At 56.9% G+C, this 26370-nt stretch overlaps 7 protein-coding genes across 7 annotated transcripts; 1 reads left to right on the top strand and 6 right to left on the bottom strand.

The window, feature by feature from the left end:
• Positions 1 to 106: 106 nt before the first annotated feature.
• On the bottom strand, positions 107 to 998 carry B0H64DRAFT_356950 (uncharacterized protein; the record flags this gene model as incomplete). The annotated part of the gene is made up of 3 exons (XM_062801609.1): positions 107 to 398; positions 468 to 835; positions 912 to 998. 3 exons carry the CDS (start codon positions 996 to 998, stop codon positions 107 to 109), a joined length of 747 nt encoding a protein of 248 aa, XP_062660613.1.
• A 589-nt stretch (positions 999 to 1587) lies between these two features.
• B0H64DRAFT_391336 (prion-inhibition and propagation-domain-containing protein) lies at positions 1588 to 4702 on the bottom strand. Its single transcript, XM_062803463.1, has one exon. It carries the CDS (start codon positions 4584 to 4586, stop codon positions 1674 to 1676), a length of 2913 nt encoding a protein of 970 aa, XP_062660612.1. The 5' UTR covers positions 4587 to 4702; the 3' UTR covers positions 1588 to 1673.
• A 100-nt stretch (positions 4703 to 4802) lies between these two features.
• On the bottom strand, positions 4803 to 7386 carry B0H64DRAFT_391334 (uncharacterized protein). The gene is made up of 5 exons (XM_062803462.1): positions 6675 to 7386; positions 6479 to 6588; positions 5741 to 6389; positions 5331 to 5669; positions 4803 to 5271 (listed from the first exon to the last, which is right to left on the bottom strand). The coding sequence occupies exons 1-5, from the start codon at positions 7251 to 7253 to the stop codon at positions 5248 to 5250; spliced, it is 1701 nt and encodes a 566-aa protein (XP_062660611.1). The 5' UTR covers positions 7254 to 7386; the 3' UTR covers positions 4803 to 5247.
• Positions 7387 to 8323: 937 nt separating this feature from the next.
• Positions 8324 to 10669, bottom strand: B0H64DRAFT_456951 (chromate transporter-domain-containing protein). Its single transcript, XM_062807361.1, has 2 exons — positions 10124 to 10669; positions 8324 to 10062 (listed from the first exon to the last, which is right to left on the bottom strand). The coding sequence occupies exons 1-2, from the start codon at positions 10232 to 10234 to the stop codon at positions 8647 to 8649; spliced, it is 1527 nt and encodes a 508-aa protein (XP_062660610.1). The 5' UTR covers positions 10235 to 10669; the 3' UTR covers positions 8324 to 8646.
• A 477-nt stretch (positions 10670 to 11146) lies between these two features.
• Positions 11147 to 13248, bottom strand: B0H64DRAFT_118222 (Metallo-dependent phosphatase-like protein). The gene is made up of 4 exons (XM_062797900.1): positions 13110 to 13248; positions 12140 to 13036; positions 11557 to 12083; positions 11147 to 11493 (listed from the first exon to the last, which is right to left on the bottom strand). Exons 1-4 carry the CDS (start codon positions 13122 to 13124, stop codon positions 11229 to 11231), a joined length of 1704 nt encoding a protein of 567 aa, XP_062660609.1. The 5' UTR covers positions 13125 to 13248; the 3' UTR covers positions 11147 to 11228.
• Positions 13249 to 14535: 1287 nt separating this feature from the next.
• B0H64DRAFT_338806 (homoaconitase) lies at positions 14536 to 17333 on the top strand. The gene is made up of 3 exons (XM_062801188.1): positions 14536 to 14664; positions 14725 to 16128; positions 16179 to 17333. Exons 1-3 carry the CDS (start codon positions 14644 to 14646, stop codon positions 17088 to 17090), a joined length of 2337 nt encoding a protein of 778 aa, XP_062660608.1. The 5' UTR covers positions 14536 to 14643; the 3' UTR covers positions 17091 to 17333.
• Positions 17334 to 18091: 758 nt separating this feature from the next.
• Positions 18092 to 22742, bottom strand: B0H64DRAFT_321203 (uncharacterized protein; the record flags this gene model as incomplete). Its single annotated transcript, XM_062800500.1, has 2 exons — positions 18092 to 21950; positions 22021 to 22742. The coding sequence occupies 2 exons, from the start codon at positions 22740 to 22742 to the stop codon at positions 18092 to 18094; spliced, it is 4581 nt and encodes a 1526-aa protein (XP_062660607.1).
• Between the last annotated feature and the right edge of the window lie 3628 nt (positions 22743 to 26370).

Raw genomic sequence — 26370 nt, 5'->3', positions numbered from 1 at the left:
GGATGGTATCATCGTAGGAGGTTCGTTCATTGCCATCGTTGCTGTGGGCGAACTCTCGACTATGATTTTAATAAAGAATACCCATGGTCCAGATGACACCTCCAGTTTACCATTCCTTAATCTCCCCCGTGTAGACTACAAGCCTCCCTCCATGTGCCTCCTTGGTAGCCGTCGTGAGGACCTTGAACATGCCGTCGACCGAATCATCCAGCTTGTCTGGAGCCGCTTCCGCGACACCCCAAACCTGGGCCGCCTTGTTGCCCATCTCCGTTTGGACCCAGCCGGGATCCAGAATGAAGGCAGTAAGCCACTCGTCCTCTGCGTTGATCCGGATCCCGTACCAGTTCAGCATGGCCTTGGATGGGCCGTAGCAGCCACTGGGCACCGGTGGTTGTTGCCTGCCCATCACCCGAGTCAGTCATAGCACCGCTTTAGCCTCGGCTTTCACTCTCCTAGCGACAACTCACCCTAAAGCACCCGCCATCGACCCCATTGCGACAAACCGAGGCCCAGCCGTCGACCGCTGCAATAGGTCACGCGTCGCCTGGTACAGCGAAACGACGCCCATCACATTCACCTCGACATGCGCCTGAATGTCAGCCCGCTTGACGTCCTTGACCAATGGCCACTGGGTCGAGATGCCCGCATTGGCGAGGACGATGTCCAGGTGGTCGACGCCGTGCTTGGCCCGGAGCTCGGCCACGGCGTCGGCAGCGCTCTGTTCGCTACTAGCGTCATACCGCACCGTGATCAGCGTGCTGCCGAGGCCCCGGGGCAGGTCGCCGAGGGCCTCGGCTGTCGGGTGGGCTGGGTGGCGGACTGCCGCTATGACTGTCTGAAATGCTCGTGCGGTCAGTCTGACGTGACGTGACGTTTTCCTGTCCGGGTGAATAGGAATGAGTGGTACTGACGTAGTTGGGTTGCGCGAGGAACCGTGTGACGAGACCGTGGCCTAGGCCTCGGTTCCCGCCGGTGATGAGGACGATGATGGGTGCCATTTTTGTGTATGACGGTAGATAGGTACCTAAGTGGCGGATAAGTGCGGTGTGAGAAAGGACTAAACACAAATATAAAGTGACTTGGACTTGGATAAGGTACCTAGGTACGCACGGTTGAGGCACGGCGAGAACCACTAGATTATGTACTCGGCGATGAGTAGGTACCTTATTCAACAATCATACGCTCGGTGACATATTCTGGGTTCCCCACACCCTCTCGCATCTCATTGAATAACTCATGGAGTCGTGAATATACAAGGTCCCGACATCGACAACCCCTGACCCAACAAAACACGATGCTGACCAATGGCGACACCTCAACACATGGCCCCGTCTCCGTCCCTCAACAGATCTGGCGGCGTAACATGGCCGCCTCAACATCGCATCACGCAGATTAATTATCAGTAATCACTCCGTGGCTGGAAACGAAAACGGTCCGTGTGGCACGCCGACGCCGACATGCCTCGGCGCCCGGTGTTTTAAGGGGGAACACCAAGAAAAGAAAGCTTTGCGGAGCTTTGACTGAGCATTTGAATAGCCCAGATTGAAACCTAAAACGTCGGAACGTGGGTGGCCAAGTGCGGCATTCCTGTCACAGCGGGTTTTGAGGGTATCTAGGTAGGTAGTTTACAAGGTCGAAATTGGTGGAAATTGAAGTTATCCGAAAGTACCTAGCTAAAATGGGTGTATGAACCCTACAGCCGACGTGAGCCAGGGCCTCCCATCTTCCTGTTTGCCCTCGTCGGCCGTCTGTGATAGCTGTCCTCGCAACACATCAACCGCGCGAGATAACTGCGCATCTGACACGGTTAAAGTATTCCGATTTCTCGGATCCGAAAGATAGGATAGAATCCAGCTACGAACGCTTGGTGTAGGATCCGCCCCAGCCGCGAGAAACATGGCCGTGATATCCGCAATGTCTGCTACGTCTTGGGGGGGGGTTGGGTCGAGTACGACCCAGTTCAACCAGCCTCTCCAGGGCGTGTCAAGGTAGATCGACCACCCCCCATGTCCATTGTCCGACCCACGGAACTCTACTGTCATGTTCGGGTCGGCGCCTAGAGAAAGGAGCAGCGCGATGGTGGTTCTGAGCGCCGATGGCGGCCCCGGTCGGTTGGTTATCATCATTCCGGCGGTGAACGGGTGTGCCGCGGCGTGGTACAATAGCGGGAGGCAGCCGCAAGGGCTTTCCTCCCACTGGCAAAGCCATGTGAAGTCAGGGTGTGCTTGCATGTAATTCACAGCGCCCGATTCTGCCGCCAGGAGGAGAGCAGCGTGGGAGGCGGCCTGGCTAGCATCCAAATGCCGATCCAGCCATGTCTTTAACACCGAAAAGTCGCAAGCGTCCGCAAAGATCGGATCTATACGCCGCATCTCAACCAAATAAGGGTCAATCCGCCAGAAGCTGTGATCCTTCCGCTCTGGGGCCTCCGCGTCGGCAAAAGCACCACAGTCGAGCATGCCAGCAAAGAGCACATTGTAGCGGATCCTGGACCTTTGATCCTCTTGCATGATCGTATGCAGATAGTAAAGCGATAAGGACGCCGGGATTCCGGGTCGATCTTCGTCGATATGAAGGCATTCCAACTCCCAAGTGCCGTCGCCGTTCAGGAACTCGACGACGGATCTGTGCGTCCACTCGACGTAGGTCCCAGTGAGGGGATCCTTAGGATGAGGCTTTTGGTGTGTTTCCAACAAGCCTCCGCATCGGCTGGTCAGCCAACCTTGGAGATCATCGCGGAGGGCCTCCTTTTCCCCTACCGAGAGCACCTCGGGATCGGCGTCCTCCTGGCAGAGGAGAGCAAGGGGAACCGCACTCATGTCTCCAAGCGCATGAAAGGGGGTTGACGAGCCGATACCCACGGTGAGAGAGTGGCAAACTCGGAGGGTGAAGGCTCCCTGCTCCCTGTGGCGCTTGTTGATCTTGGAGAGCATGAGCTTGAACATGTCCTCCAGCTCCGGCGGGAGCTCGTCCACGCGACGCCATAGCTCGTCTATCCGGTCGTAGTCGGCGAACCCGGCAAGCACCGACCGACAGGCGAGGACAACCCATAGGAACACACCCGAGGACTTTGCGGTAATGGCTCCCATTAGCTGCCGCGCCTTGGCTGGGTGTCGATTCATTAGCTTCTTCATGTACTTGTGTCCGCCTATAACGTCGTTGACGTAGGTGGAGATATCGGGGTACGTAAGCTGATTCAACCGCAGCCCTGGGTTGTCCTCAAACGCGTCGACGCATTCGGGAATGGGTCGGCTCGAGACCACTGCTTTGAAGCCCGGGTTGGCCGTGAGGTCTTCGATGAAGTCGATCGCGTTCCGATAGTCGCCGGTAAACTCGTCGAGGCCGTCGATCAGGAAGCAGAACTTGCCGAGCTCACCCGCCTTCGCCGCCACTACTTGGAAAGCACGTCGCGCCTCGGCCAGGGAAGGCAGGCTGACGGTGTCGTTGGTGCGGTTCAGCTCCTTCCACATGCCCGGGAGTGCCTCGCGGATGAGGGAAGGATGGCGCGACAAGATCTGATGAAGGAGAGACCTCGCGAGGCCCTCCTGGGTTTTCTGTTCAGGGGTTCCGAGGTTCCAAAAGAAGAAACTGATGAGATGGACTGGACCACCCTTTGCCCACTCCGAGAGAAGCTCTTTGGTGCGCTCGTGGTGAAAAAGCCGCTTCATCAGCGTTGACTTGCCGCTGCCGGCCTTGCCAGACACCCAATAGATGTCTTTCCCCGACCTGAGCCACTCTGACAGGTCATCCCACTCGACTGTGCCATCGGGGGCCTCAAATACCCAATTCAGCGTTTTGGAATGAGCGAACTTGATTTCTTCCTCCCTTGCTTCCATGGTCCGGAACCACAGTGTTTCCAGGATTTTGTCCTGGTACTTTTCGTCGACGACATCCTGAGCAGTGTTGGGGATGCCGCGCTTCTCGATACCAGACTCGCCATTCAGTGTTCCCGGTCCTCTGGAGTGCCCGGGAAACCCTTGGTAGGGTGGCGGTTCGCTCTGGGCAACCGAAGGGCCCGAGTTGGCCGGAAGGAGGTCGTTGAGCTTTGTAGTAAAATGTGAGAGATCACTGGCCAGGTTGCCGAACTGTTGCTTGTCTCTGACAGCCCAACTGAACCTCTTCACGAGTTTGGGTTGCTGAGGGGGCTGCTGCCGCAAGCGCAATTTGTCGAGTTCCCGTGTCAATCGTTCCATCGGAGCGCCGCTGATCGTCTTTTTTGTGTCCTCAGAAGCAACCGACTCAATGCTGATCGGCGTGTCCGAGTCCGGGGCTTCCAAGGCCTGGAGGCCATATCTCGTCTTCAGCTGGGCCGTGTCACTGAGAAGAGTGCGGATGCAGGCCAGGACCCTGAAGACGGTCTCCTGCGTATTGGGGACATCCAGTCGGGGGTCGTAGTCGCTTCGAAGAAGGCCAACACGGTCGGCCCAGTGGAGAAGCATCGTCCTTTCAACCTCCAGCTTGGTGTCGAGCATCTCATAATCTCGCCCAACCCTCCTTGAGTCGACAAACAGCGCGTAAAGCTCGGCCACATCCTTGAAGGTACTTAGGATGGTCACCACACCGAGAGCCAACCCGGCGGCCTCCATGTTGGCTTGTAGTATGGCGCCACCGAGTAAGAAGGTTCAAAAGAAAGACGAGATACCTCGAGGCAGGCAGGCAGGTATGCCTACATAGGCGCACAGCACTGGGACTCCTCTCTCTCGCGAGCGGGGAAGCAAATTATATAATAAGAGTCATTTGTTGGCACCGTTACTTGCCAATCGGACAGCTGCGGCCTGCAGGCTGCAGCCACCCGTTGGTGCACCGTGGGGGCCAAAATACCACAATCAAGTTCTCGAGATCCGACGTGCAAGCTAGCTTATTGTCAGGACAGCAATAATAACGCCGGATGGGTTCCCGGCAAGTCACAACTTAGTTGATCACAGAGTATATATAAAGTCCGTGTTGCAATGTGGCCCTCATGTACTGACGGGTCCGTTTGTTGGCCTCCCTACCAGTAATAATAAGTTCAACCAAGTCTAAGTTAATTTGCAATGGTCGGGTTTAACTTGACTGCGTCAAACCAACTAGGTAACTGCCTTGAACTGACTATGGCTGGAGCGAAGTTGATCGAACTGGAACTACCGACGTGTGCCTTTGAAACTTGGATCTTGGACGTAGGTAGGTACTTGGTGCTCGGTTTGTTACGAAACAGAAGATACACTCCAACAAAGACTTGGACTCCATCCATGCTGGTATTTCTGCAGATCACTTGTCCCGGGCGATCATCAACTGCACCATGGTTAGCAACACAATCTAGGATGCCAGTTGATGGGATCGGTAACGCTCACATTGTTCCTCAGGCTCAAGAGCTCTCCAGATCTCTTCTCGATCCTATCGGCAAGCTTTCCGTGCAGAGCGTCAGCGTGCTCGATCAGCCGAGACCAGTTCCTCAGCAGTGCCAACTGGGTGTGGTTGTCAAAACGCTGCAGGAGGTCCGAATCCACGCCCGGGTAGGTCATCTCCCACTTTGATCTCATCTGCTTAAGGGAACGGGGCAAGACGTCAATATGCTGACGGAACATCTTGAGAAGGTTGGCTGTGACGAAGTATTCCTTGGCCAGCCCGCCGCGAAGGTCAAACATGAGATAGTGGAGCCTGTATGGGTCGCTGTTGTCTATGTCGCTGACCTGGTGAGACCGAGTTGTTAGCGCCTCTCTTAGCGACGTTCAGTTGGGAGATAGAGGCGAAGATTAGGTACCTGGACTTGGTGCAGACGGTCAACATAATCAAGACACGCGTTCCACCCCCTACTCCAGTCCTCCACGCCACCCCAAAGGAGCATTTGGAAACCTTTGACGCCCCCATGCCCTTTAGCAGGCTCCATGTCGCGCACTAACCACTCCTTTTTCGTCATTCCGATCCTGTGATGGAATGCGTCGGCTAGGACAACCCCAACGGTATCTGGCCCCTTAAGCTTATCCGCGTCCGCTTGCTGACCGCTTTCATATGGCGTTGCAGTACGCATGCTGAGCCAGACTCGCTGTTCTCTGAAGGTCTCCTTGCGCTCAGGGTCCCCAATTCGAACCGTGATGCTACGACGATCGCAGCGAATACCGGAGCCAATCCACTCGTCCGCGTCGACATCGTGTGGGGTGAAGTAGAAAAAGATGAAGTTGAAGTACATCCAGCAGTCCGCAAATGTGCCCAACGACCACGAAAGGTGGCGATCGCCGTCTTCGAGGCCTTCTTTCCTGCAAAATCCGTGAAGAGAATCCAAAGTCCACGATAAGTCTCTATCGGGATTGTCGGGCAGGGGGTTGACCTCCTTTGTCGGATGCGTCATAAGCAGGAGGATCGTGGCAACCACAGGCAACGAGATGACCCAGCTATCCGGGCCGGTAAATGACCTAAAGGTGAGCACAGAGGACCGCGATCAGTGCCTAACTTTGCCACTCTTTGCAGAAAAAGGGGCAACGAGTCAAGAGAAAGAAGTTACCATATCTGGGCAACAGATCCGTCGGTTATGACTTCTTCTGCACCTGAATCCGTGTGTACGGTGATATCTGTCCGGTCTGTCTCTGGGGATGGCTTAACAGCGAGGCCTCGCTATGGGAGGGACACACGGATCAAAATGTCAGTTCTGGTACTTGATGCCAACGCAACGCCAGGTCATAAAAAAGACGAATACGTACAGCCACCTGTCGAAGGGGCCGATAGAACCAGTCCTTGGAGCCGTAGAAATGGATCAACATGATTCCTTCGCTGACGGGGTTCAGATCCTTGGAAGCAAGCCATTGGAAAAGTTGGTAATCCGGCAAGGCGGGATCAACGAAGGGTGGCCCGAGTTGGCGACGTTTTGAAGGGCCAACAACATTGGCGTCCGGCCAGGCGTAGCGGAGAAGCTTGGCCATCTGTTGTGCCAATTTAATGGTGGCTGTCGCCTCGGACTCGGATTGTAGGGTGACGTCGCAGAGGGGAAGACATATTTTGTCCGACTTCTCGTCATCCCGGTCGAGCTGCATCACGGCCTTCCACGAAGGCGAAGAACCGAACGAGGTTTGAACGTGGAAGTCATTCCCAACCATAGGCCGCAGGGCGTAGCGGGGGACATCACCGATTTCACGCTGGAGAGGTTGACTGGGAAGCCCTCCTCCGTCTAGGATGGACTCATCACCAAACACGGTCAGCAGCTTCTCTAGCAGCCCGGAGAGGTTTCTTTCTGTTGGCAGCAGCTGACTAGGGTGGACAGCAACGCCGAAGGTGAACGACATGTTGGATACAATGTTGGTGTATGGGTTTGAAGAGAGTGGACACCTCGTGATCGGATGAATGATGGGTTGAAAGAAGGGAAAGGTGAGGGAAAACACTGGCGCGGGGTCGGGTGCCTCTAAGACGAAAGGAAATCGACCAACATGTTTGCGAGCAACCAACCGTCCTGCAGGCAGGTCCGTATTTCAACCAATTATCTCCCATATCCCCCGCATTGGCATTGAGGAAAGGAATGGCTGCAGACGACCACCCGTCCCGTGACAGGGCAGGAGAATGCGTATGAGCACCAAAGACTCTGGTTTCCTGTCGTGAGCTTCAGTTGGCCGAGAGGGCGGCCAACCGCGACCCCTCAACGGAGAGGTAACCCACCAAAGGGGGGCAACTAGCAATATAATCGTCCGAATTCCTTCACAAGGACGTGGCCCGTAAGTCAACTGGCATGGAGGAATGGTTGGCCTCATAGTATGATATGGAGAAGGAATACATCAGTCGGAGAAGTAAGTTGGGCAGCCAAGGCACGAGAAAAGGACGAGTCAATGAAGATGAAAGAAACACATTTAGCACGTATGATACGGCACTGGATCCCATGATCCTCGAGGAATTGCTTTCGTGGACCGTCATGTTGTAAAGTGTCAGACCCGTGGACGGACAGTTTTTCAGGCTGGACGTGTCTGCACAGCAAGCAAAGGGTAAGACCCGGCCAACTTCACAGTCATATTCAAGAAAGAAAATAGAAAGTATGAAAGGAGCGGAAGTCCTGTCATCCTCAGTGCTCGTTTTCCAAGATCTCATCACAAACACAATTCGATATTCACCTCAGCTCCTTGATCTAATTCACAAACCCCAGCGTCTCAACTATTCCAAAGGTTCAGGGAACTGCACCACTTGATCCCTTTTATCGAGCATGCATGCCGTTGGCCTTATTTTCTAACTAAAACTCAATCCAACGCCGCTTCTCCCCTGATATCCCACATCTCTGCAGCCGCCGGCAGCTGCTGAGAAGACAGACATCTATCCTCCATCATCCCACTTTCATGCACCCCAAACACGCACCCCAAACATGCACCCCAAAGTTGCTGTTGTTGAAAATGCAACCTGCCGGTGTCGTGGGTTCCATTCGGAAGCCCGCTAAGAGTTATAAAACTCTCCGCACTGGGAGCAGACAACATGACCGTCCTTCGTTGTCTTGGTCTCGGTATTGTCTTGGCAAGTGTTGTAATATTTGAGCGCCATTTTGAATGGTATTTAGATATCTATGGTAGTTAGCGTATTGTTACCTGAAAGGTTTATTCATTCCAAGTATTGCTTGGGGGAGGGCGTACCTACCTCGGACCGTCCGAGTCACTGCATAAGACGGCTACGCGTGCTTCGTACATACACCAAGCTCTCTCACCATCAAGCTGACACCACGCCATACCTCACCAACCCCATCACAGCCCCCAGCAGAATCGCCAACGGAGCATTCACCCCAAAATACCTCCCCCCCACATAACTCGTAGCCGTGATGACCACCCACCACGGATCATCCCCCAAGCTCCTACCAGCCTGAAACCCCTCATCAATATAGCCCACCCCAAAGATCCGATACACCGCCGTGTATATCAACCCAACCGCCCCAGCGTTCACCCCCCTCAGCACACTCTTCACCCACCTCCGACTGCGCACCGCACTCCACACCCCCATCGTCCCATGCACCAGCACCAGCCCCGGCGTAAAGATCCCCACCCACGCAATCACCGCCCCAGCCAGCGAGTGATACCCCCCACCCAGCGCGGCCAAACTGCCCAAGAACACCGCAAAGTTAAAATTCGGCCCCGGAAACGCCTGGATCAGCGCCAGGCCGATCAAGAAATCCCGCGGCGCCACCCAGCCCTCGGCGACGACGTACTCGCGCAGCAGGGGGATGACGACGGGCCCGCCGCCGAAGATGATGGTGCCGGCGAGGAACATGTTGGCGAAGAGGCGGTAGAGGAGGGGCGGGGCGGGCAAGGTGCCGCGCAGGGTGATGGCGGCGATGAAGGTGAGGAGGAAGGTGGCGATGATGGCGCTGCCGGTTTTCCAGGTTAGGGAGGCGGGCAGGGAGAGCGTGTGGGAGGCGGGGATGATGCGCTGTTCAGTTTCGGTGGTGGAGGGGGGAGGGGTGGTGTCCTGCCGCCGCTGGTGGGCTTCGGTTTCGGTGATGGGGAGGTCGGAAATGGGGGTGGGTTGTGTTGTCGTCGGGGGAGGGTTGGCGTGGCTAGTGGGTTCAGGGGTAGGTGAGGAGCGGGATTCGGGAGAGGTCTCGTTGGGTCGGGCTTGTCGACCGGGCCGCAACTTTTTAGCGGCCCCGACGAGCTTCGCAAGTGGGCGATGGATCCAGCGGAAATCGAAGGTGACGGTTGCGAGTCCGGAGATGACCATCAGTACGGGGAAGTACCATAGCGCGTTGTACATCATGCCAGCGGCGGCCGTGAAGAAGACGACGAGGCGGGTCAACTTGTCCGTGATAGCCTTCTGGGACAGTTCCACCGCGGCTAACGCAATCACACCCACGGTGGCCGAGTTGAGGCCGGACAGCAGGGCGTAGACGGGGCCTGGGAGGGTCTCATCGATGCTCGCCACGCCAATGGACAAGGCGTACATGCCGATGGCGCCTGGGAGACTCCAGAGCAGAAAGCTCAACACGGCTGACATGGCTCCGCCACGCATCAAATTAATGCAGTACAGCATCTTGGTACTGGCGGGGCCGGACAGTGACTGGGAGATGCTGAACAACTCCTGGAACACCTGCTCGTCGATCCATTCTGTTTTGTGGACAAACTTTTCGTTGAACTAGCGAGGGAACAATGAGCTTCGGGGTGGGAAACAAACACAAAACGCATGATAGACATACAATTCTAAAATGGACGGGCGGACCGCCAAAAGCAGTCACTCCGAGATGCCAGTTGGCTTGCACAACCTTCCACGCACGCCGACCAAGGCTCTTGACGTTGCGAGGTAGCATGTTGGCGGTATGGCCGTTCAAGATCGTTAGGCAATTTTTCTTCGTGGCGGGCACAAGTAAATAAGAAGAGTCAATGAAAAGAACTATGGTGCTGGCGGATGAAGATTGCTCAAATTGGTCGCATCTCTACGATGATGCCATCCCATGCTAACCTGTCTGGGACAAATGCTTGCATATTCTCGAGGTTCAAGCTAAAATGGGGGTGAGGAAATAGTCCATTACTCGCGCCCACTTTTTGGACCTAGTGACATTCCACATTTTGTTCCGTCGTTATGGGGTTCTCGTGGCCTTATATAGGTATCTACTTAATCCTCTCTCTCCGGATGGTGGGGGTGGAATATTGTTCGTTGTTAGGGGCTCTCTAATCGAGCTAGGGAGTCAGGGGCTTGACCCGAGGACCACGAGCGAGCGGGGGTTGTGGGAGGTGGGGCCTTCCCTGGCCCACCTCACGTGCAGGACAACCGCCCACATCCTCTCCCACGGTTACCCACACACTACTATCGCGAGTCCCACAGGTAATGAACCCGCTGAATGTGGTGCACACGAGATGTCTTGATATCCGCTAGTACAAACTTATAGGAAAACTTGCTACACACCTAGGCCACTTTAACGTAAGCAGATACTAACTTAGGAGCTTAGCAATAAGCAAAAATGTTCAAGAGAGCCGGCACTCCCTATGATAGCTTCATGTCTGCTATGAACCTTTCTAACCACGATGGCAAAAGCTGCTTCAACACGCCGTAGTCGAATATCCTAAGCACTCCGCCAACGCGCAACCAAAAGAGACGGAGCCACCGAACCTCGACGCGCAAACCCAAAACGCCGGCCATGCCATGTCCTGTCCTGCCTGCCCATCGACCCGGTTCAGGATATTGTTGCTTTTCCCAAAATATACAGAACACTGAGACTGGGTATATCGCTGCCCATCCCTTCCTTTTTTTTAAACTGTCTTGTACGTACCCTCTCGGGGTGGTTAAGAGGGTGGGTGAGTTAGTTACTCCTGCATCGGCGCCACCACCCGCCCCGCATCCACCAGGATCAGCTCCTCGATCCGCTTATCTACGTCGGGCCCGTACTCGGCACGCTTCCAGGTGGTGATGCGGGCCTCGTTCGTGTTGAAGTCGAAGATGCGGATCTTGCGGTAGAAGCCGCCGTAGCCCGCGTAGCCGCCGAACCCGACGCCGCCACCGTGGCACATCCAAAGGGCCGGCTTTGCGTCTTTTGTTTGGGAGAGGCCGCAGTGTTCGTTTACGTGATCGCTACGGGGTTAGGTTAGTTTGATTTGAGTGGCCAGGTGGATAAGGAGGGAGAGGATAACATACTGCCCACAGCTGACCATGGAGATCCCCTCGTCGACTAGTGCGTCATAGAACCCCGAGTTATAACCCGGCGCGGTACTCGGTTCCTTCCACTGACCCACCAACGTCACATTCGGGTACGTGTACTCAGGGATGGGTATGTGGATGAACGCTACGTCCATGTGGTGGTGGGTGTACTCCTTGTGGCTCTTCTTGAGGCCCTGGGCGGTCTTGCGGAACCAGTCGATCTGGTTCTGCTTAATCCAGTCGTATCCCTTGAACTTGCGCTCGTTGGGCGAGTACGAGTGAGAGTCGAGCAAGTACACAGTGATGGCGGAATGGCCCGAGCTGCCGCGGGCCAGAACCTCGACGTAGTAATTGCCGACCCCGTCGATGTCTGCGGGGCCCGCCTTGGAGAGAGAGTAGGGGAGCTTTTCGATAAGTTCCATCTGTAATGCACGCGACATGGAGCCCTCGTCGTCGTGGTTACCGAAGATGGATGCGTAAGGAATTTTGTGCTTGATGAGGATTTGCGCGTATTTGAAGATAGCCTAGCCATAATTAGTACGACGTCTAGTGAAAGAAATCGAGCACATGTTTCACTCACCGTTTGCGCATCTGGCGCAGTCTCGCCGTTGACCTGGTCCCCGCTGAGCACGACCAGATTCGGTCTCTCCTCCTCCAAGATCTTCTCGACAAAATCCAGCGTCCTCGGATCAGCCTCGCACTTCCCCCCATTCCAGTCCTCCGGCACCGCATCTCTGCATTTTCCTACTCCCGTACTCAGATGCAAATCCGCCAGTTGCATGATCTTAAACCGGCCATTGTCCATAACCTTCGGCACCGGCTGGTAAGGATCATGCTCGGCGCCGCGCCGAATGGTGACGTGGACCGGCAACATCCCCGAACTCCCATCCAGCAGCATGGCCGTCCCCGCCGTGATCTCCCACCCAGGCCGCGCCTCGACGGCATCATCCCCAAACAGCACGTCGATCTCGGTCACGGCGCTCTTGGAATCGCTCACGCCGCGCTTGTTGCTTCGCTTGATCCACAACCCGCCGGGACGCGACTCCCACCATTCCTCCCCCCCTCCACCATCACCACTCTCGGGCGCTTCCCTCGCGAGGTTGTGTCCACTGCTCTTGGCGGCCATGACGTCCGGGTGCAGGCGGCCGACGCTGACGTCGATGACCACCTTGTCCTCGGGCGTCAGCTCCTCCTCGCGCTTGCGCTGGATGTGTAGGTAGGCGGACGAGAACATGCTGCGGCGCAGGTACAGGTCCTTGTCGATGCGGTGCCAGACGGTGGAGTCGAGCTTGCACGACGAGAAGACGTTCAGGGACGAGCATTTTGTCAGGGTGATGTCGGTGACGACGGTGCCCGAGTGGTGGGAGGGTAGGTATTCGTGTATGGCGTTGGGGAGGACACGGTAGTTGCGGTCGAGGAAGAAGATGACGATGAAGGTGAAGATGGCGGCGGTAGTGGTTTGCACTATTGTGCGGACCTGTTCGTGAGGGAGAGGGGCGGTGGTTAGTGCGATATTTATAGTACTAGGAGATTGGGAAAGGGAATCGTACAATGCGCCGTGTCATGGTGGACTCGGAGCGGGATGTAATGGGGCGCTAGAGTCGCCGGGCATTTATCTACCGCTCGCCCTCGTCTAGCCGAAGTCGTGCAATTCGGGCGGATGGTTTCTTTTTTTTGTGTCGCGTCGTCTCGTCTGCTTCGGCAACTACCTCTACTCCAAAACAAAAAAGTAATAGCCGTTTAAGAAAACAACGGCGTGCTCAACCCGGCTCTGGTGAATAGGAGGGAGTGGACGAGTCGAAGCTCAAGGCCCATGATCGACCATGTCTCGGACACGGCAGGCAGGACAAGTACTCGAAAGCAAGCCTGTGCTTTCCTTTCTCAGTGGAGAGGGCCCTTGTCGGTCGTCAAGTCGTCTGCTTTTTTGACAGGCATTCGTGCATGCGATGGAAGAAGGATGCTCTGCGATGGTCCTGTGTGCGTAGGAGTATACTTGGGTGCTTGGGGACAGGGGTCTGGGCGAACTGGAGGAAAGTGCTGCTGCTTGCTCCTCGGAGATCGGAGACCTGGAAAGGTCTGGCCCGCAAAGCGGCCGCCAATCCGGGGAAGCAACCTACCCCGCCAAGCAAGACCCAAGCCGTTGGAACAAAGCACACTTTCACTCCCGAGCTCCCGTCCAAAGGAAGAAATAATCAAGTAAAAAGATGTGAAATAAAAGGGAAAAGAATATGAAAGAAAAGAAGTCGAGGAGAATGAATCAAATAAAAGAAATCGAGTAAAAACAATAAAAAACAAGAACTCAAGTAAAACAAAAATAAATTGAGCAAATACAGTTTCCTTGGGGTTTTTGTATCTTTCGTTTCGTTGGTTTGGTCGACATTTACATGGCGGCGTGCCTGCCTTCCTGGGCAGATTAACACCGTTCAAGTATGCCCACACGGATGCAACTCACCAGAGACCTCAATCCCGGCTATCACAGGAGGAGTGTGTCTGTGTCGGGCGTTGTCGACTGGACCTATTTTGGGCCTCGTTGAGATTCGTTCTCGCTCTCGGGTATCTCTCGGGAGCGCCTGCAGCCCAGCGGCGTGTGCCCCGCTCCAAGGGGGAACGAGGTCATGAAGACAAATGTGTACCTGGTAGCCAAGGACCAAAGAAACCGAGAACCTCTGGCTATCTAGGGCCAGAAAACTAAACTTGGGTATTTAGATGCCCAGCAAGCTGCTTGATGGTCAGTCTACGTCATATCACCATTCTCTCTTTCACCAAAATCTTGCTCAACGACACTCGTGACTCCCCACCATGACTGCGTAGGTAATGTACCTTACCTCGTACGGTACGCAAAGTCACAGTGCCCAGTGCCTGATCAACACTCACTGGGCCAATCACAAGGGGCTGAATTCAAGGGCCGGAATCGGAGACCGCCAGGGTTGAGTGGGCCAATCGATGCCGAGCCGAGATTTTGGAACATCGACAGACGATGAGTTTATTCGTACTATGACTCTCTTTCGAAAGGTTTGTCCGTCAACATCCAGGTATTTACCTAACACACACGTCGAGGTTTTGCCATAACCTCTGCGGTACAACATGGCGTACAGAGCAAGAGGGGTAAGTCAGACAGTGCTCCTTTTCCGTATTCTAGCCTTTTGACTAACCCTCCATATCAAGCTCTGCCCCATGAGCAGGCGGGCTATGCGCCTCTCCAGCAGTTGGTATCCTGTCAGTCAAGCCAGCGTACGGACGATCCAGTCGTTGCGATCAGTACCGAGTTCCCGATGCCTTCGTACACCTACAATTGCCTTTTCTCAGTCCCAATGCCTTCGCTCCCAACATCGCGGCTATGCCACGACGACCTCCGCCGCCGAGAGAGGGTCCCCTCAAACCCTCACCGAGAAGATCGTTCAACGCTATGCTGTTGGCCTACCCCCAGGCAAGCGTGTCCGGAGCGGCGACTACATCAGCATCGAGCCGGCCGCTATTCTTACCCACGACAATTCGTTCCCGGTCATGACGAAATTCATGTCGATAGGAGCAACCAAAGTCCACCGCCCCGGTCAACTCATCATGGCGTTGGATCACGATGTGTCCAACCGCAGCGAGGTCAACCTCGCCAAGTACAAAAAAATCGAGGCCTTCGCTAAGGAGCAAGGGGCTGCCTTCTACCCCGCCGGCCACGGAATCGGTCACCAAATCATGGTGGAGGAGGGGCATGCCTGGCCAGGGACCATGGCTGTTGCCTCGGACAGCCACAGCACTCACTACGGCGGAGTGGGTTGCCTTGGATCCCCCGTCGTGCGCACCGATGCTTGCAGTATTTGGGCTACAGGTCGGACATGGTGGAACGTCCCGCCCATTGCGCGTGTCACGCTTACGGGAACGCTGCCGCAGGGTGTGACCGGCAAAGATGTCATCGTTGCGCTGTGCGGCATCTTCAAGAGCGACGTTCTAAACCATGTCGTTGAGTTCACGGGGCCCGAAGAGACCATGCAGACCCTACCGGTCGATACTCGCGTAACGATCGCCAACATGTCCTGCGAATGGGGCGCCCTTGCCGGCCTGTTCCCCATCGACCGTACTCTGGAGCGCTGGTTGCGGTATAAGGCGACCGAAGCGGCCATGCTTGAAGACCGAACCACGCGGGATCGCATCACGCATGAGACGGTGGACAAACTCTTCGCTAACCCAGTCACGGCAGACCCCGATGCCGTGTACGCTAAGCAGCTCTACCTAAACCTCTCCACGCTCTCGCCCTACGTCTCCGGTCCTGACTCCGTCAAGGTTGCGACGCCCCTCCACGAGTTAGCGCCGCAGAAGATCAAAGTCGACCGCGCGTATATCGTGTCTTGCACCAATAGCCGAGCCTCCGACATCAGGGCTGCTGCCAAGGTTTTCAGGGACGCCGGTGAGGCCAACGGGGGCGTTATTCCCAAGATCTCCGACAGTGTCAAGCTCTACGTCGCGGCAGCCTCAGCAGCAGAGCAGGAGGCCGCCGAGGTTATGGGTGACTGGCAGATCCTCGTCGAGGCCGGCGCCCAGCCCCTCATGGCTGGCTGCGGCCCTTGCATTGGCCTCGTTAGTTTTCCGAGTTCTTGTGATTCATTTCTTAATACTAACGAAATTAGGGAACGGGGCTGCTCGAACCCGGCGAGGTCGGCATCAGCGCCAGCAACCGCAACTTCAAGGGACGCATGGGATCGCGCGACGCAAAGGCATACCTCGCGAGCCCCGAAGTCGTGGCTGCCAGCGCTCTCAGCGGCATTATCACGGGGCCGGGCATCTACCAGGTACCCGAGGGCTGGTCCGGCGTGGACGCGGGGTACGGCACCGGCCTCCCACGCACCCCCGAGACCGAGCTCTCCGGTCTCGTACAGCAGCTCGACTCGCTCATCGACCGGGTCGAGTCGGCCGTGGCACCGGCCGACGACAAGTCCGCGACAGAAATCCTGCCGGGCTTCCCCGAGCGCATCAGCGGCGAGATCGTCTTCTGCGACGCCGACAACCTCGACACGGACGCCATCTACCCGGGCCGGCTGACGTACCAGGACAACGTGTCGCGCGAGGACATGGCGCGCGCCTGCTTCTCCAACTACGACCCCCAATTCGACGGCATCGCCAAGCCGAACGACATCATCGTCTCGGGCTTCAACTTCGGCTGCGGCTCGTCGCGCGAGCAGAGCGCCACCGCCATCCTCGCCCGCGACATCCCCCTCGTCGTCGCCGCCAGCTTCGGCAACGTCTTCTCCCGCAACAGCATCAACAACGCCCTGATGGGGCTCGAGATCCCGCGCCTCGTCGAGCGCCTGCGCGCGCGCTTCGCCCCGCAGGCCGCCGCCGGGGAGGCGCGCGTGCTCACGCGCCGCACGGGCTGGACCCTGACGTGGGATGTCCGCCGCAGCCTCGTCGAGGTGACCGAGGGCCCCGGCGGGGAGACGTGGACGGAGCAGGTCGGGGAGCTGCCGGCCAACGTGCAGGAGATCATCGCCGCGGGGGGGCTCGAGGCTTGGGTCAAGGCCGAGCTGGCCAAGGCGGCGTGATTGTGGAAAGTCTGGAAAGGGTGTGTTGGGTGGGGGGAACGACGATGTGTAGAACACCTACTCGTGAGCAAGGTCTTGTTTAGACTCTCTCATATCGATCTGTACATAAAAGGTAACATAAAAGGTCAGCGGAATCCTGACCGAACCAGGGTTTAGTAAACACAGAAAAGAAAAGACAATTTTAGCAACAAAAATATCCATCAACTTCACCAAATCATCACGTTCTGCGCATTGCTCATCGATATGGCTTCAACATCTCATATTCATCATTCACTCATACTATGTACGTTTCCATCCTCCCATCCCATCTCATAAAGCCCAGCTGGAAAAGGACCGGTGGGGGTATCTCGCGGATGCTCGCTTGCTCGCTCGCCAACAGTAAACCAAAAAGAAGAACCAGAAAATAATGGACCGAAACCCAACGCCAGTCATCTCGTCCCAGGCAATCTCCTTGCGGACAAGGGATGTCCAAAGCCCCAAACCCCCAAACCAGAAAATGTCCAAATCCAAACCATTGCAGCCAGCCAGCGGGTTCCTGTCGTGGTAGGTAGGGTGATTATTAATTGTCCTCCCCAGGATGACCATTAAAAAAGAAACGAAGCAATATGTATGCCGAAAAAAATTAGAATCCGTCCCGCTTTCGTTCCTGTCGATTGAGGGTAGGTTGGTAGAAAGAAGAAGAAAAGAAAGTAAAAGGGGCCAAAACAGCCGCTCTGAGCCGTCCTCGCTCTATTACCACCGGCTCGCGCCTTGGTGGTAAATGCGACGGTCGTGAAAAATGTGTATGGATGATACCCTCGGGCTCGCGCCCTCTTGGTCTTTGTATGCGTCATGTGTATGTTGTTGTATGTCGTCGTAGTGGTTGTCGTGTTGTTGTTTGCACAGCCTCGCTCATTCTTCCATCCCTTCCGTTCCGTTCCGTCCAACGTCGGGGGCAAAAAGAAAAGAAAGAAAGAAAAAAAGAAACCCAACAACAACAACCGGAAGGGGGAGCAAAGCCATCAAATGCTCGCCACCCTGGCCCTCCCATCCGGCACCCTCGCGTGACAGACCATCAGCTTCAAGCTGGTCCCCCACTCCTCGCACTCGGCGAGCAGCGCCTTGTCGCGCCAGATACTACCGCCCTTGGAAGAGGACGGGCCCAGCCCGGGCCCCGCGGCGCTCTCGTAGCAGCGGCTGTACCACCACCGACCAACCCGTGCCACCGACTGCGCGATGCTCTCGTCCGCAACGGGGCTCTCGTCGGCCATCATCTCCGGAAGGCTACGCTCGTCCTTCTTGTGCTTGGCCGCTCCGGACGCAGCGCCCGTCGAGCGCCGCTTCCCGTTGCTGCCGCCGGCCCCGTTATTGTTGCTGCTGCTGCTGCCTCGCGATCGAGCGACTGTGCTGGCGACGGGGACGCCGACGCGGCAGGTCTTGACGTCGGTGAATCCTCGCCTGCCGATCAGGCGGAGGATGAGGTCCGAGGCTGATGCGAGGCTGGTGTCGGGGGCCTGGGCATGGATGCGTTCTTTGATGCGGCGGACTGTGCGGCGGCAGCGATTGCCCATGTTGTTGAGGTCGACATCGAGGATGGACAGCTCGATGTAACCGCCGGGTTTCAGGACACGACGAGCCTCGGAAATAATGTTGCGGTAGTGGCCTTCGGGAGCGGCCGCGGGAAAGCGGACGACGACCGCGGTGAAGCTCTGCGCGCCGAAGGGAAACTTTGCCGTGTGGGATGCGAACTGAACCTGGTGGTGATTGGGAGGGCTAAGCGGGAAAGAGGATTCATTTTGGTACTCGGTCGGAAGAGGAGCACGGGGTGAGAGGTTGAAAAACGTAGCGGCGGGGTATGTCTCGGCCGCGTAGAAGGACCAGTCGTCGTTACCTAGGCCGTCAACCACGAGGATCGAGGGGCGCTTGAGCGAGCCGACCTCGGAGACCAGCTCGTCTCGAACGGGGCTGAAGAGGACATGGCCAAACGTAAGCCACTTGCTGACGGTCATGGAGCCAACCCGTAGATTGACTTGCGACAGTGGCGAATTGTCTTCGGAGCACTGAGTACTACTGCTGGCGTTTGACCGTCGCACTTGGAGGGCAGAGGAACAGCTATCCCGTTGCGCGGATGGGGCCTTTTCCTTCTGATTGCTCGAATTCACGCGGTCAAGCTCGTCGTCCTGGCTGCATGGCGTATCGGAGATGACAACAGAGTTTATCGGCGTGGGTTCGTAGTCGAGCATACGCTTGACCTCCAAGGCAACGTCTGAGCCACGGACGCTCAAGGAATTGTGTTCCATTCCCGCCCGTAGAGCCTGAACCAAACTCGGCAGAGGTGGAGGGCTGAGGGTCGGCGATTCCAATGCAGGCTCGATATATTTCTTGTCCGTAGACCCATCGAGCCGCAGCGGCTTTGGCCAGGACGACCCTTGCAATGTCGACAGCTTGATTGTCTCCTCCCCGAGCAGGTCGTTATACTCGTCCCAAATCTCGTCTTCGGCAAGCGGGGCGCACGGCGAGGGCACGACCGCAGTGGCATCGGCAAAGGTCATGAGTCCCCCCGAGCTGCTGGAGGATGTTGTCGTTGTGCATTGCGAGTCCTTGCGGGGCGAGAACGAGAGGAACTCCTGTCCGTTCTGGTTGGAGGTTGGTGGGAGCAACCTTGGCACGCCATAAATCAGAGCCGAGATGTTGGAATGGTTTCCTGACATCGGGTCGTCGTGGGAGGTCTCTGGGGTAGAGGGCTTGGGAGGGCTCGGTCCTTTCGCGACCGATTCCTGGTCTTGGGGTTCAAGTGCAACCGGGGGCATCTGTACGCTCAACCGGTGAAAAGGCCTCGAGAAGCTTTTCGGTGAGATCTGCTCGGCCCTAGCGCTTATCACCTTGGGGATGCGGCCGACTTGAGGGAGTCTGCTCGGTCGACTCGGGGCTTGAGATGTAGGCGGCTGAGCTGGCGTTGGCTCGGCTTTCGACCGAGGGGCGGCGGGCAAGGCGGGTGAGGTTGTGAACACTCGCTTCGTATTTTCAGGTCGCTGAACCTCGAGTTGCTGGGACGTCGGCGCGTTTGATGGTGACTGCATTGTCTCGGATGGCCTCCTGCTTGATGGGTTTTCCGCTTGGGGTAATTCAGGGGTGGTCGTTGGGATACCCCTCGCTTCGCGGAGCACTTCTTCCAGGTCAACCGGGTCAGAGTCATCTTGCTCGGATGAGTCCATCATGGTGTAAAACGCCACGGGCTTGCTCTGCACTACTTGGACCGTCGCAGCCACCGTCTTGGCCGTGTCCGTTTTCTCGGCGGGTGCCTGGCTGTGCGAGCGGCCGAAAAAGTTCCACCTGCGCGGGGAGCGAGCTCGTCTTACCAGCTTCTTTGGTCCGGAGGTGGCCGCCGAGTTAGTCCGCTCCTTGGTCGTCACGGCCGGTTCCGCGGAAGGATCGAAGACGGAGTCATCAGACATGATGCTAGCGTCCAGGCTCGTCATTGCGGGCGATACAACCTGGGGTCGGGTGACGATCGGCTTGGGTAGCTTTGGGGGCTCCTGTTCGCCAGACTTTATCCGCTGCATTGATCTCCTGACGGCCAAGGTCGGCTTCATCATAACGGCCTCGGAATCGCTGCTCTCGGACGGGCGCCGACTGCTCAGCGAAGGTGTCTGCGCGTGACGCGGGAAAGGAGACGGCCACAGGGATTTGCGAGGGGGCTCGCGAGAGGCTTCGCGAGACGAAGCGAGCGAAACTTGAGAGTCGTTTCGGGATTCGATGCTGGGCCGCCTCAATGTCGAGCTCTGGTTGCTCTCAATGCGGGTTAGTTCCGGGCTGGCGTTTTTGTTCTCAACTATTTCGCCACCAGCAATGACGACTGGTGCCATCCGTTCTTGTAGGAACGAGTCGCGGGATATGCTGCCCAGGCTCTCCTGCGAAGACATAGTCCCTGGGATCACACGCGTCGTGCTCGTGATGCTGTTGCTTCTCCGGCGCACTGAGCCCAGCTTTCCGTAACCCTCGTGGCCGGTTCCAGCTGCTGGTCCCTTCCTTGCGGGTTTGTCCTTCTTATCCTGCTGAGTTGGTTCGGGAACTGTTTTCGTCCGTCGACCGAAGATGGGGAACCGGGTTTTAAAGGTCGATACGTTGGGGCTTGGTGTTCGTGTCGGCCTCGCCGGTTCTTGTTTGGACGTCCCTGCCACATCACGAGAGGCAGCAGGCCTGGGGGTCGGCGTGGGTTCCCTAGTTGGGGCCCGGCGAGATAGGTAGTTCGGCCGGTCTGGGGCAGCGGTTGAGACGATCGGCCGGCTGGCCGGGCCTGGGGCCAGAAGGCCGCTCTGCCGTCTTTCGGACAACGAGGTTGAGGACAGATTGCTGTGAATGACAGGGATGGTTTGCCCATTTTGAGGTGGGAGATCGGCGGTCCCATCGCGGCTGGGGCGTCGAGGCGGTGCGAGTCGAGACGAACCGGTGGGCGGCGTGGGTTGTACAGGCCGAGGACGGGAAAACGAGGTGGGTTTCACTGCGGGCGGCGATGCGACCTGTGTTGGGGCAGCCCTACGCGAGGCCTTTGACGAGGCCACCACTTCATCTCGGCTTTCTGCAGGCTTCTGTGACGACTTCCTCGGCGGTGGGCTGGGCGGGCGGTGCGACGATCCTTTGCTCTTCTTCTCTTTTGCGTTGACACCAGCACGGACAGTTGAATTGGAAGATGACGAGGTCGACAACTCTCTAACAACAGACAGCCCCTGAGGATCGGTCGTTACGGGGCCGGCTTCATTTGAGATGCTGCCAGCTCTTCTTCGTGTCACGGGAGGTCGCCTCGTCCCCGGCGGAGGTATCCGAATTGGGGCCACCAAGCCCGGGGATTGTGACGACATTGAGGTAGGCGTGGTGTCACGGCTGTATGGCCCCGGCCCCGGCGACTCCGACCATCTTGTAGATGGACTGCCACTAAAGGCACTGACCTGACTGCTTGTTCCGGAGAAAAGGGGTGTGGGGGGCGAGGTCGTGGGTCGCGATGCGGTATGGTAGGCTCGAACCTGGGCTCTCGGGCCGGGGTGGTAGTTGCACATCTCGATACCTATCCAGCTCGGGGTATATTGTCACCGTTTGTGCCTTTGTCATCGGGATCTCGACCTGCTGGGCGAGCCGGATCTCCATGGGGCTCTGGGTGAGCTCGCGGTCGAGGTGGAACGGGTCCGGAGGTGTTTGACAACGGAAATAAGATTCCGAGGAGGCGGTTCCAGTCGAGTCATTTCGCGACTCGTTACGGGTGCTGGTTGTGTCCTGCGATAAACCCGAGCGTTTGCGGCGGAGGATATTTCGAGGCTTCAAACTGGGGGCTGGAAGCTTGCTGGGAGCTGGGGCAGTCGAGGACGGCCCATGTGAATCCCCCACCACCACACCACTTGCGCTTCCAATGGAGCTCCGAACCCGGGATGGTTGAACCAGGCGCGGTTGCTCTGATTGGCCATCCGACGGGCGGCGATGGTGAGCCTGTGGCAGTCGGGACGGGTTCGGTTGCGGGATCGTTCTCGAAGGTTGGTGACTCGGTTCGGCCGCCCTCTTGGTCTTCCACCCGGCCCTCGATTTTATCTCTTCCTGCGGAGTTTCCGCGCCGGCTCGTGGATCTCTAGGCCTGCTGATACCCGACCAGCCAAAAGACTGGCCTCCTGGCCTCCTGGAAGCCATTGTGGTTTTGTACTCTCTTCAAGATGAAGCCTGGATGCCTCGACCATAATCACCCACCCAGTTTCAACGACCCATGACCATCGGAGGTAATGTACGAATTAACACGTAGGCGGTTTAGGTCACTGGGGTAAAAGTCAGTGGGGTGGGCCAGGTCAGTGGCGAGTGAGGAGGGCAACCTTGAGCTGCACCGCGGGAAGCTGGGCCTATTCTGGGGCCGAGTGATTACCAAGTATGGAAAACCGTTACGGCGTGCCTCGGCGGTTGCGTATGGGTCCCAAACGTGACCAGGGCCGGGAGGCGAGGTCGAAGGTCAGAGTTATTAGATTGGCCTGTCCTGCGGCCTAATGGTCCAGCCGTGAGAGCGGATGATTATAGTTTCCCTTCAAACACCAGGTAGGTAGGGTAGGGTAGGGTAAGGGAAGTAAGAGGGCCTCGATAAGCCGGGGCGAGAGAAGCATCAAAGAGAGGAGAAAAGATCAAGAATCCAAAAGAGGACACAAAAAGTGACGAGTCTCCAGGACCCCAGTTCAGTTATCAATCAAAACCCTAAAAGGCCAAGAGAGGAGGGGTGGAGGGGTTGCGAGCGGGAGGGTGTGTGGTGCAAGATCACACCCGCGGGAAAAGGGTGGGGGGCGGCGGCAGGAAGCGCTGGCGCCGTCGTGGGTCTCTCTTCGGATCTGGTCTCCCCTGCGAATGAATGGGTGTACCGCCCAGCAGCGTAAGATGGGGAAAGAGTAAGCCGGATGTGGAGGTCGTGGAACGGTTGGCGAAGTGAGGCGCAGGTGAATTTGCCTCCTTGATATCGATATTAAAGAGAAGCGGATAGAACGTGGGAGCGGAAGAGGGAAAAGGAGGACACGTCCAAGTGAAGGCTTGGGGGGAAGTAGCAAGATATGAACGGGACCGCGAGAAGATACCTCGAACCTGGGGAAGTCCTCTCTCTCAACATCCGAGGAGGGACACGACAGGGGACCAACTCCACACCCCTGCCAACGAAAAGCCCAATTGAAAAATCATATTGCATGTACACTTGTAACTGAATCCCAACATGATCGGTTGGCCTTAGTGGGTGGCGTAGTCATCTCGCCCGAGGCCGCGCTGGCCAGGAGAAGACGACGTTGGCAAAGTCATGTGGGTTTTGGTGCAAAGAACAGGGGAGGGAGACGCAGGTCGATTGGGCGGGAAGTTGCAGGTGAGGGATCGGACAGGCACGCCAACCACTGACTCATCCACGGGAAGCGCGATGCAGGAAAGGGAAGGGGAGAGACATGGAGCAGCGGAAAGCCACTCGCAGGCGAGGCGAGCCATGCAGCGCAGTGCAGTGCAATGCGGGAAGCTGCGAGGATGGATTCGAGGCAGCCAGCGGCAGGAGCGAGCAGAGCGGTGCGAATGGAAGTGGAGCATTGGTACAAGCGCGGTGGGGCTCGGGAACAGGAACAGGGCGGTAGACAGGCCCCACTTCCTCGTCGGCGTTCATCAAGCCCTCAGGCCCTGTCGCTTCCCTGCAGGGCGGCTGCTCCACAGCACATCCATTACTGGCGCTGCGCCGCCATGCGCGCAAGACAGCCCTGGATGCTGCAGGAGGGACATGCCCTATGAGGGCCCAAAAAGCATTTTTTGAGGTGTCATTGGGCAGCAGACCCTCGACGCCCAGCAGGACACTTGCTGTATTCGGTGCCTTCAGGATGAAAAGATTATCCACTAACTGTTCCGCTCTGATTTCCGGTGTCCGTCGGTGGCCGTGGATCATCAATATGGCTCCCGAGGTGAAGGAGACACGGGAGACCAACAAACGGCGGAAGGGATGCTCTTAATGGCTCCCACTCTCTGATAAACCAGGGGTCGGCCTGAAAAAAGCGGCTGGCAACGGGATGTCTGCTCGCCACCCGTGCCGGGTTTGGGCGGCGCCAACGGCGAGTCGAACGGCCGCGGTGGGGTGTGTCTCGGGTACCCGACTGTGTTGCGGACCCTGAGCCCGGAGGCGTTGACTCTTAGTTAGTACCTTACGCGAGTTTATCTCCACATGGACCTCACCAGGTCGGGCCTTTAAACGTACGACAGAGCTTCGCCATGAGGATGGACAAGATCCAATGATAGAGTTCGGGACTTTTACTTGATTCCTCCATGTCTCAGGCGGGCAAGTCTCGCTGCGGCGTATCGACTCGTCACGATTGATCCATGGCGGCGATCCCCCGGAAGCTAGCGTCGCTTTGGGAAAGTCCTTGATTACACAGTAAGTGTGGGGATCCACGAGGCCGAGACGTCGAAACTCCAAACGACACGCCACCAACGACGACGCACTCCGCCGCCGAGTTCATTGTTATGAGGGAGACGGTGAGAGATAGAGTCGGGTGTCGTGTGTCTTCCACTGCAGTCTCAACCAAGCCCTCCTTGCCGTCTAGTCGAGCAAAGACAACGGTCTGAATTGGAGACTTCCTCCCGGGGCTTCCAGTGCCAATTCCGTTCTCGGCGGGATCTGAGCGGGATTGGGGAAACACAACACGATAACCCGTTTTTCTACTCTCTCTGGGCCGGAAAACCATCCAACCGACCAACAAGGTGCTCCGGTTGAACAGCCGCCGCCCCTTGTCGTTTGATTTGTCGGCCGACGCGTGGTTGCCCCGCGGCGGCTGGCCAAAAGGCGTTTGGATTTTTTGATTGGCCAAAATACCAACATTTTTGGCCAACCAGCAACGTTTCTCATCGCAAGCGATCAGAGAAACCCCTGATTTCTCTCAACCCAGACTCCTCTTCGAGCTGGATTCGGCAGTCTGCATAAGATCGAAACCGTGTTTTCCTCTTGAGCCTGCGAGAAATTGTCTTTACCGGGATATCGGACACCATCTCGTGGTCGTTTTGATCTTGCTGCATGCATGCATGTCTCACTCAGACATGCGAACCATCTGCAGGATTGCGCGCTTTGTGCTAACGGAGGGTGTGCGGTCCTGCTCTGGATCTGGCCTCTTGAGGGTGATCGACAACCGTGGAGCAAGATGGCACGATGGATGAGCCGCACTGCAAGCGGGGTTCCTGGCGCCAATGTGCTTGATCGGCGACAGTTCGGTCTGCCAGTCACTCCAGTCCCTGCAGGTCCGAGTCCCCAGTCGAGGAAAACTTGGAAATATGACAAAAACATTACACTGCAGTCTAGGAGGATCATCGAAACCTCGGCGAGTTCGGGAGCTGAAAATGAATGAGTTGGCGTTGCGTTGTGAACCACGAGGGCGTTGTGTGAGCCTACCGAGCACGGGGCAAGGCGGATTCATCAGTACCTACGCAGTGGCACGTTGCAAAATAGGTAGGATCGAGCGACGTGCTGTCGGGTCGGCCGACGGTGAGCGATTCCGATCGACTGGATTCCTGCAGGACAAACCGGCTTGTTGGGTCGTTCAGTTGTGGCGAGTGCGTTACCGAGGAAGCGAGAGCCGTTGGAGAAGAGTTGGCGAATCTTTGCATGCTCCGCCACAGCTCCGGGTCTCTGGCTCGGTCGCGAACCCCAGTACTGCTGAGGCTGGCGACGTGGCACAAATAAATCGGTGTATCGTCAGTGGCTGCCTCTGAAAATTTGCCATCTCGGGAGGCAGGTACGCCATCAACTTGGATTGATGATGCATCAACATCAAGTTTG

This window comes from Chaetomium fimeti (assembly GCF_033439085.1).
Source record: "Chaetomium fimeti strain CBS 168.71 chromosome Unknown B0H64scaffold_3, whole genome shotgun sequence".
NCBI classification, from domain to species: Eukaryota; Fungi; Ascomycota; class Sordariomycetes; order Sordariales; family Chaetomiaceae; genus Chaetomium; species Chaetomium fimeti.
The sequence above is the reverse complement of the archived record's forward strand: the minus strand, read 5'-3'. Positions and strand labels throughout refer to the sequence as shown.

Bases quoted from the DNA above. Each gene is read 5' to 3' on its own strand.
- B0H64DRAFT_391336 (XM_062803463.1), bottom strand. From the start codon at position 4,586: ATGGAGGCCGCCGGGTTGGCTCTCGGTGTGGTGACCATCCTAAGTACC.
- B0H64DRAFT_391334 (XM_062803462.1), bottom strand. From the start codon at position 7,253: ATGTCGTTCACCTTCGGCGTTGCTGTCCACCCTAGTCAGCTGCTGCCA. The intron at 6,589-6,674 runs GTACGTATTCGT...TCCCTCCCATAG, and splicing joins GGCCCCTTCGACAGGTGGCT to CGAGGCCTCGCTGTTAAGCC. The intron at 5,670-5,740 runs GTACCTAATCTT...CGGTCTCACCAG, and splicing joins ACCGTCTGCACCAAGTCCAG to GTCAGCGACATAGACAACAG.
- B0H64DRAFT_456951 (XM_062807361.1), bottom strand. From the start codon at position 10,234: ATGCTACCTCGCAACGTCAAGAGCCTTGGTCGGCGTGCGTGGAAGGTT. The intron at 10,063-10,123 runs GTATGTCTATCA...TTCCCTCGCTAG, and splicing joins CGCCCGTCCATTTTAGAATT to TTCAACGAAAAGTTTGTCCA.
- B0H64DRAFT_118222 (XM_062797900.1), bottom strand. The intron at 12,084-12,139 runs GTGAGTGAAACA...AATTATGGCTAG, and splicing joins CTGCGCCAGATGCGCAAACG to GCTATCTTCAAATACGCGCA. The intron at 11,494-11,556 runs GTATGTTATCCT...CTAACCCCGTAG, and splicing joins TCCATGGTCAGCTGTGGGCA to CGATCACGTAAACGAACACT.
- B0H64DRAFT_338806 (XM_062801188.1), top strand. From the start codon at position 14,644: ATGGCGTACAGAGCAAGAGGG. The intron at 14,665-14,724 runs GTAAGTCAGACA...CTCCATATCAAG, and splicing joins TGGCGTACAGAGCAAGAGGG to CTCTGCCCCATGAGCAGGCG. The intron at 16,129-16,178 runs GTTAGTTTTCCG...TAACGAAATTAG, and splicing joins GCGGCCCTTGCATTGGCCTC to GGAACGGGGCTGCTCGAACC.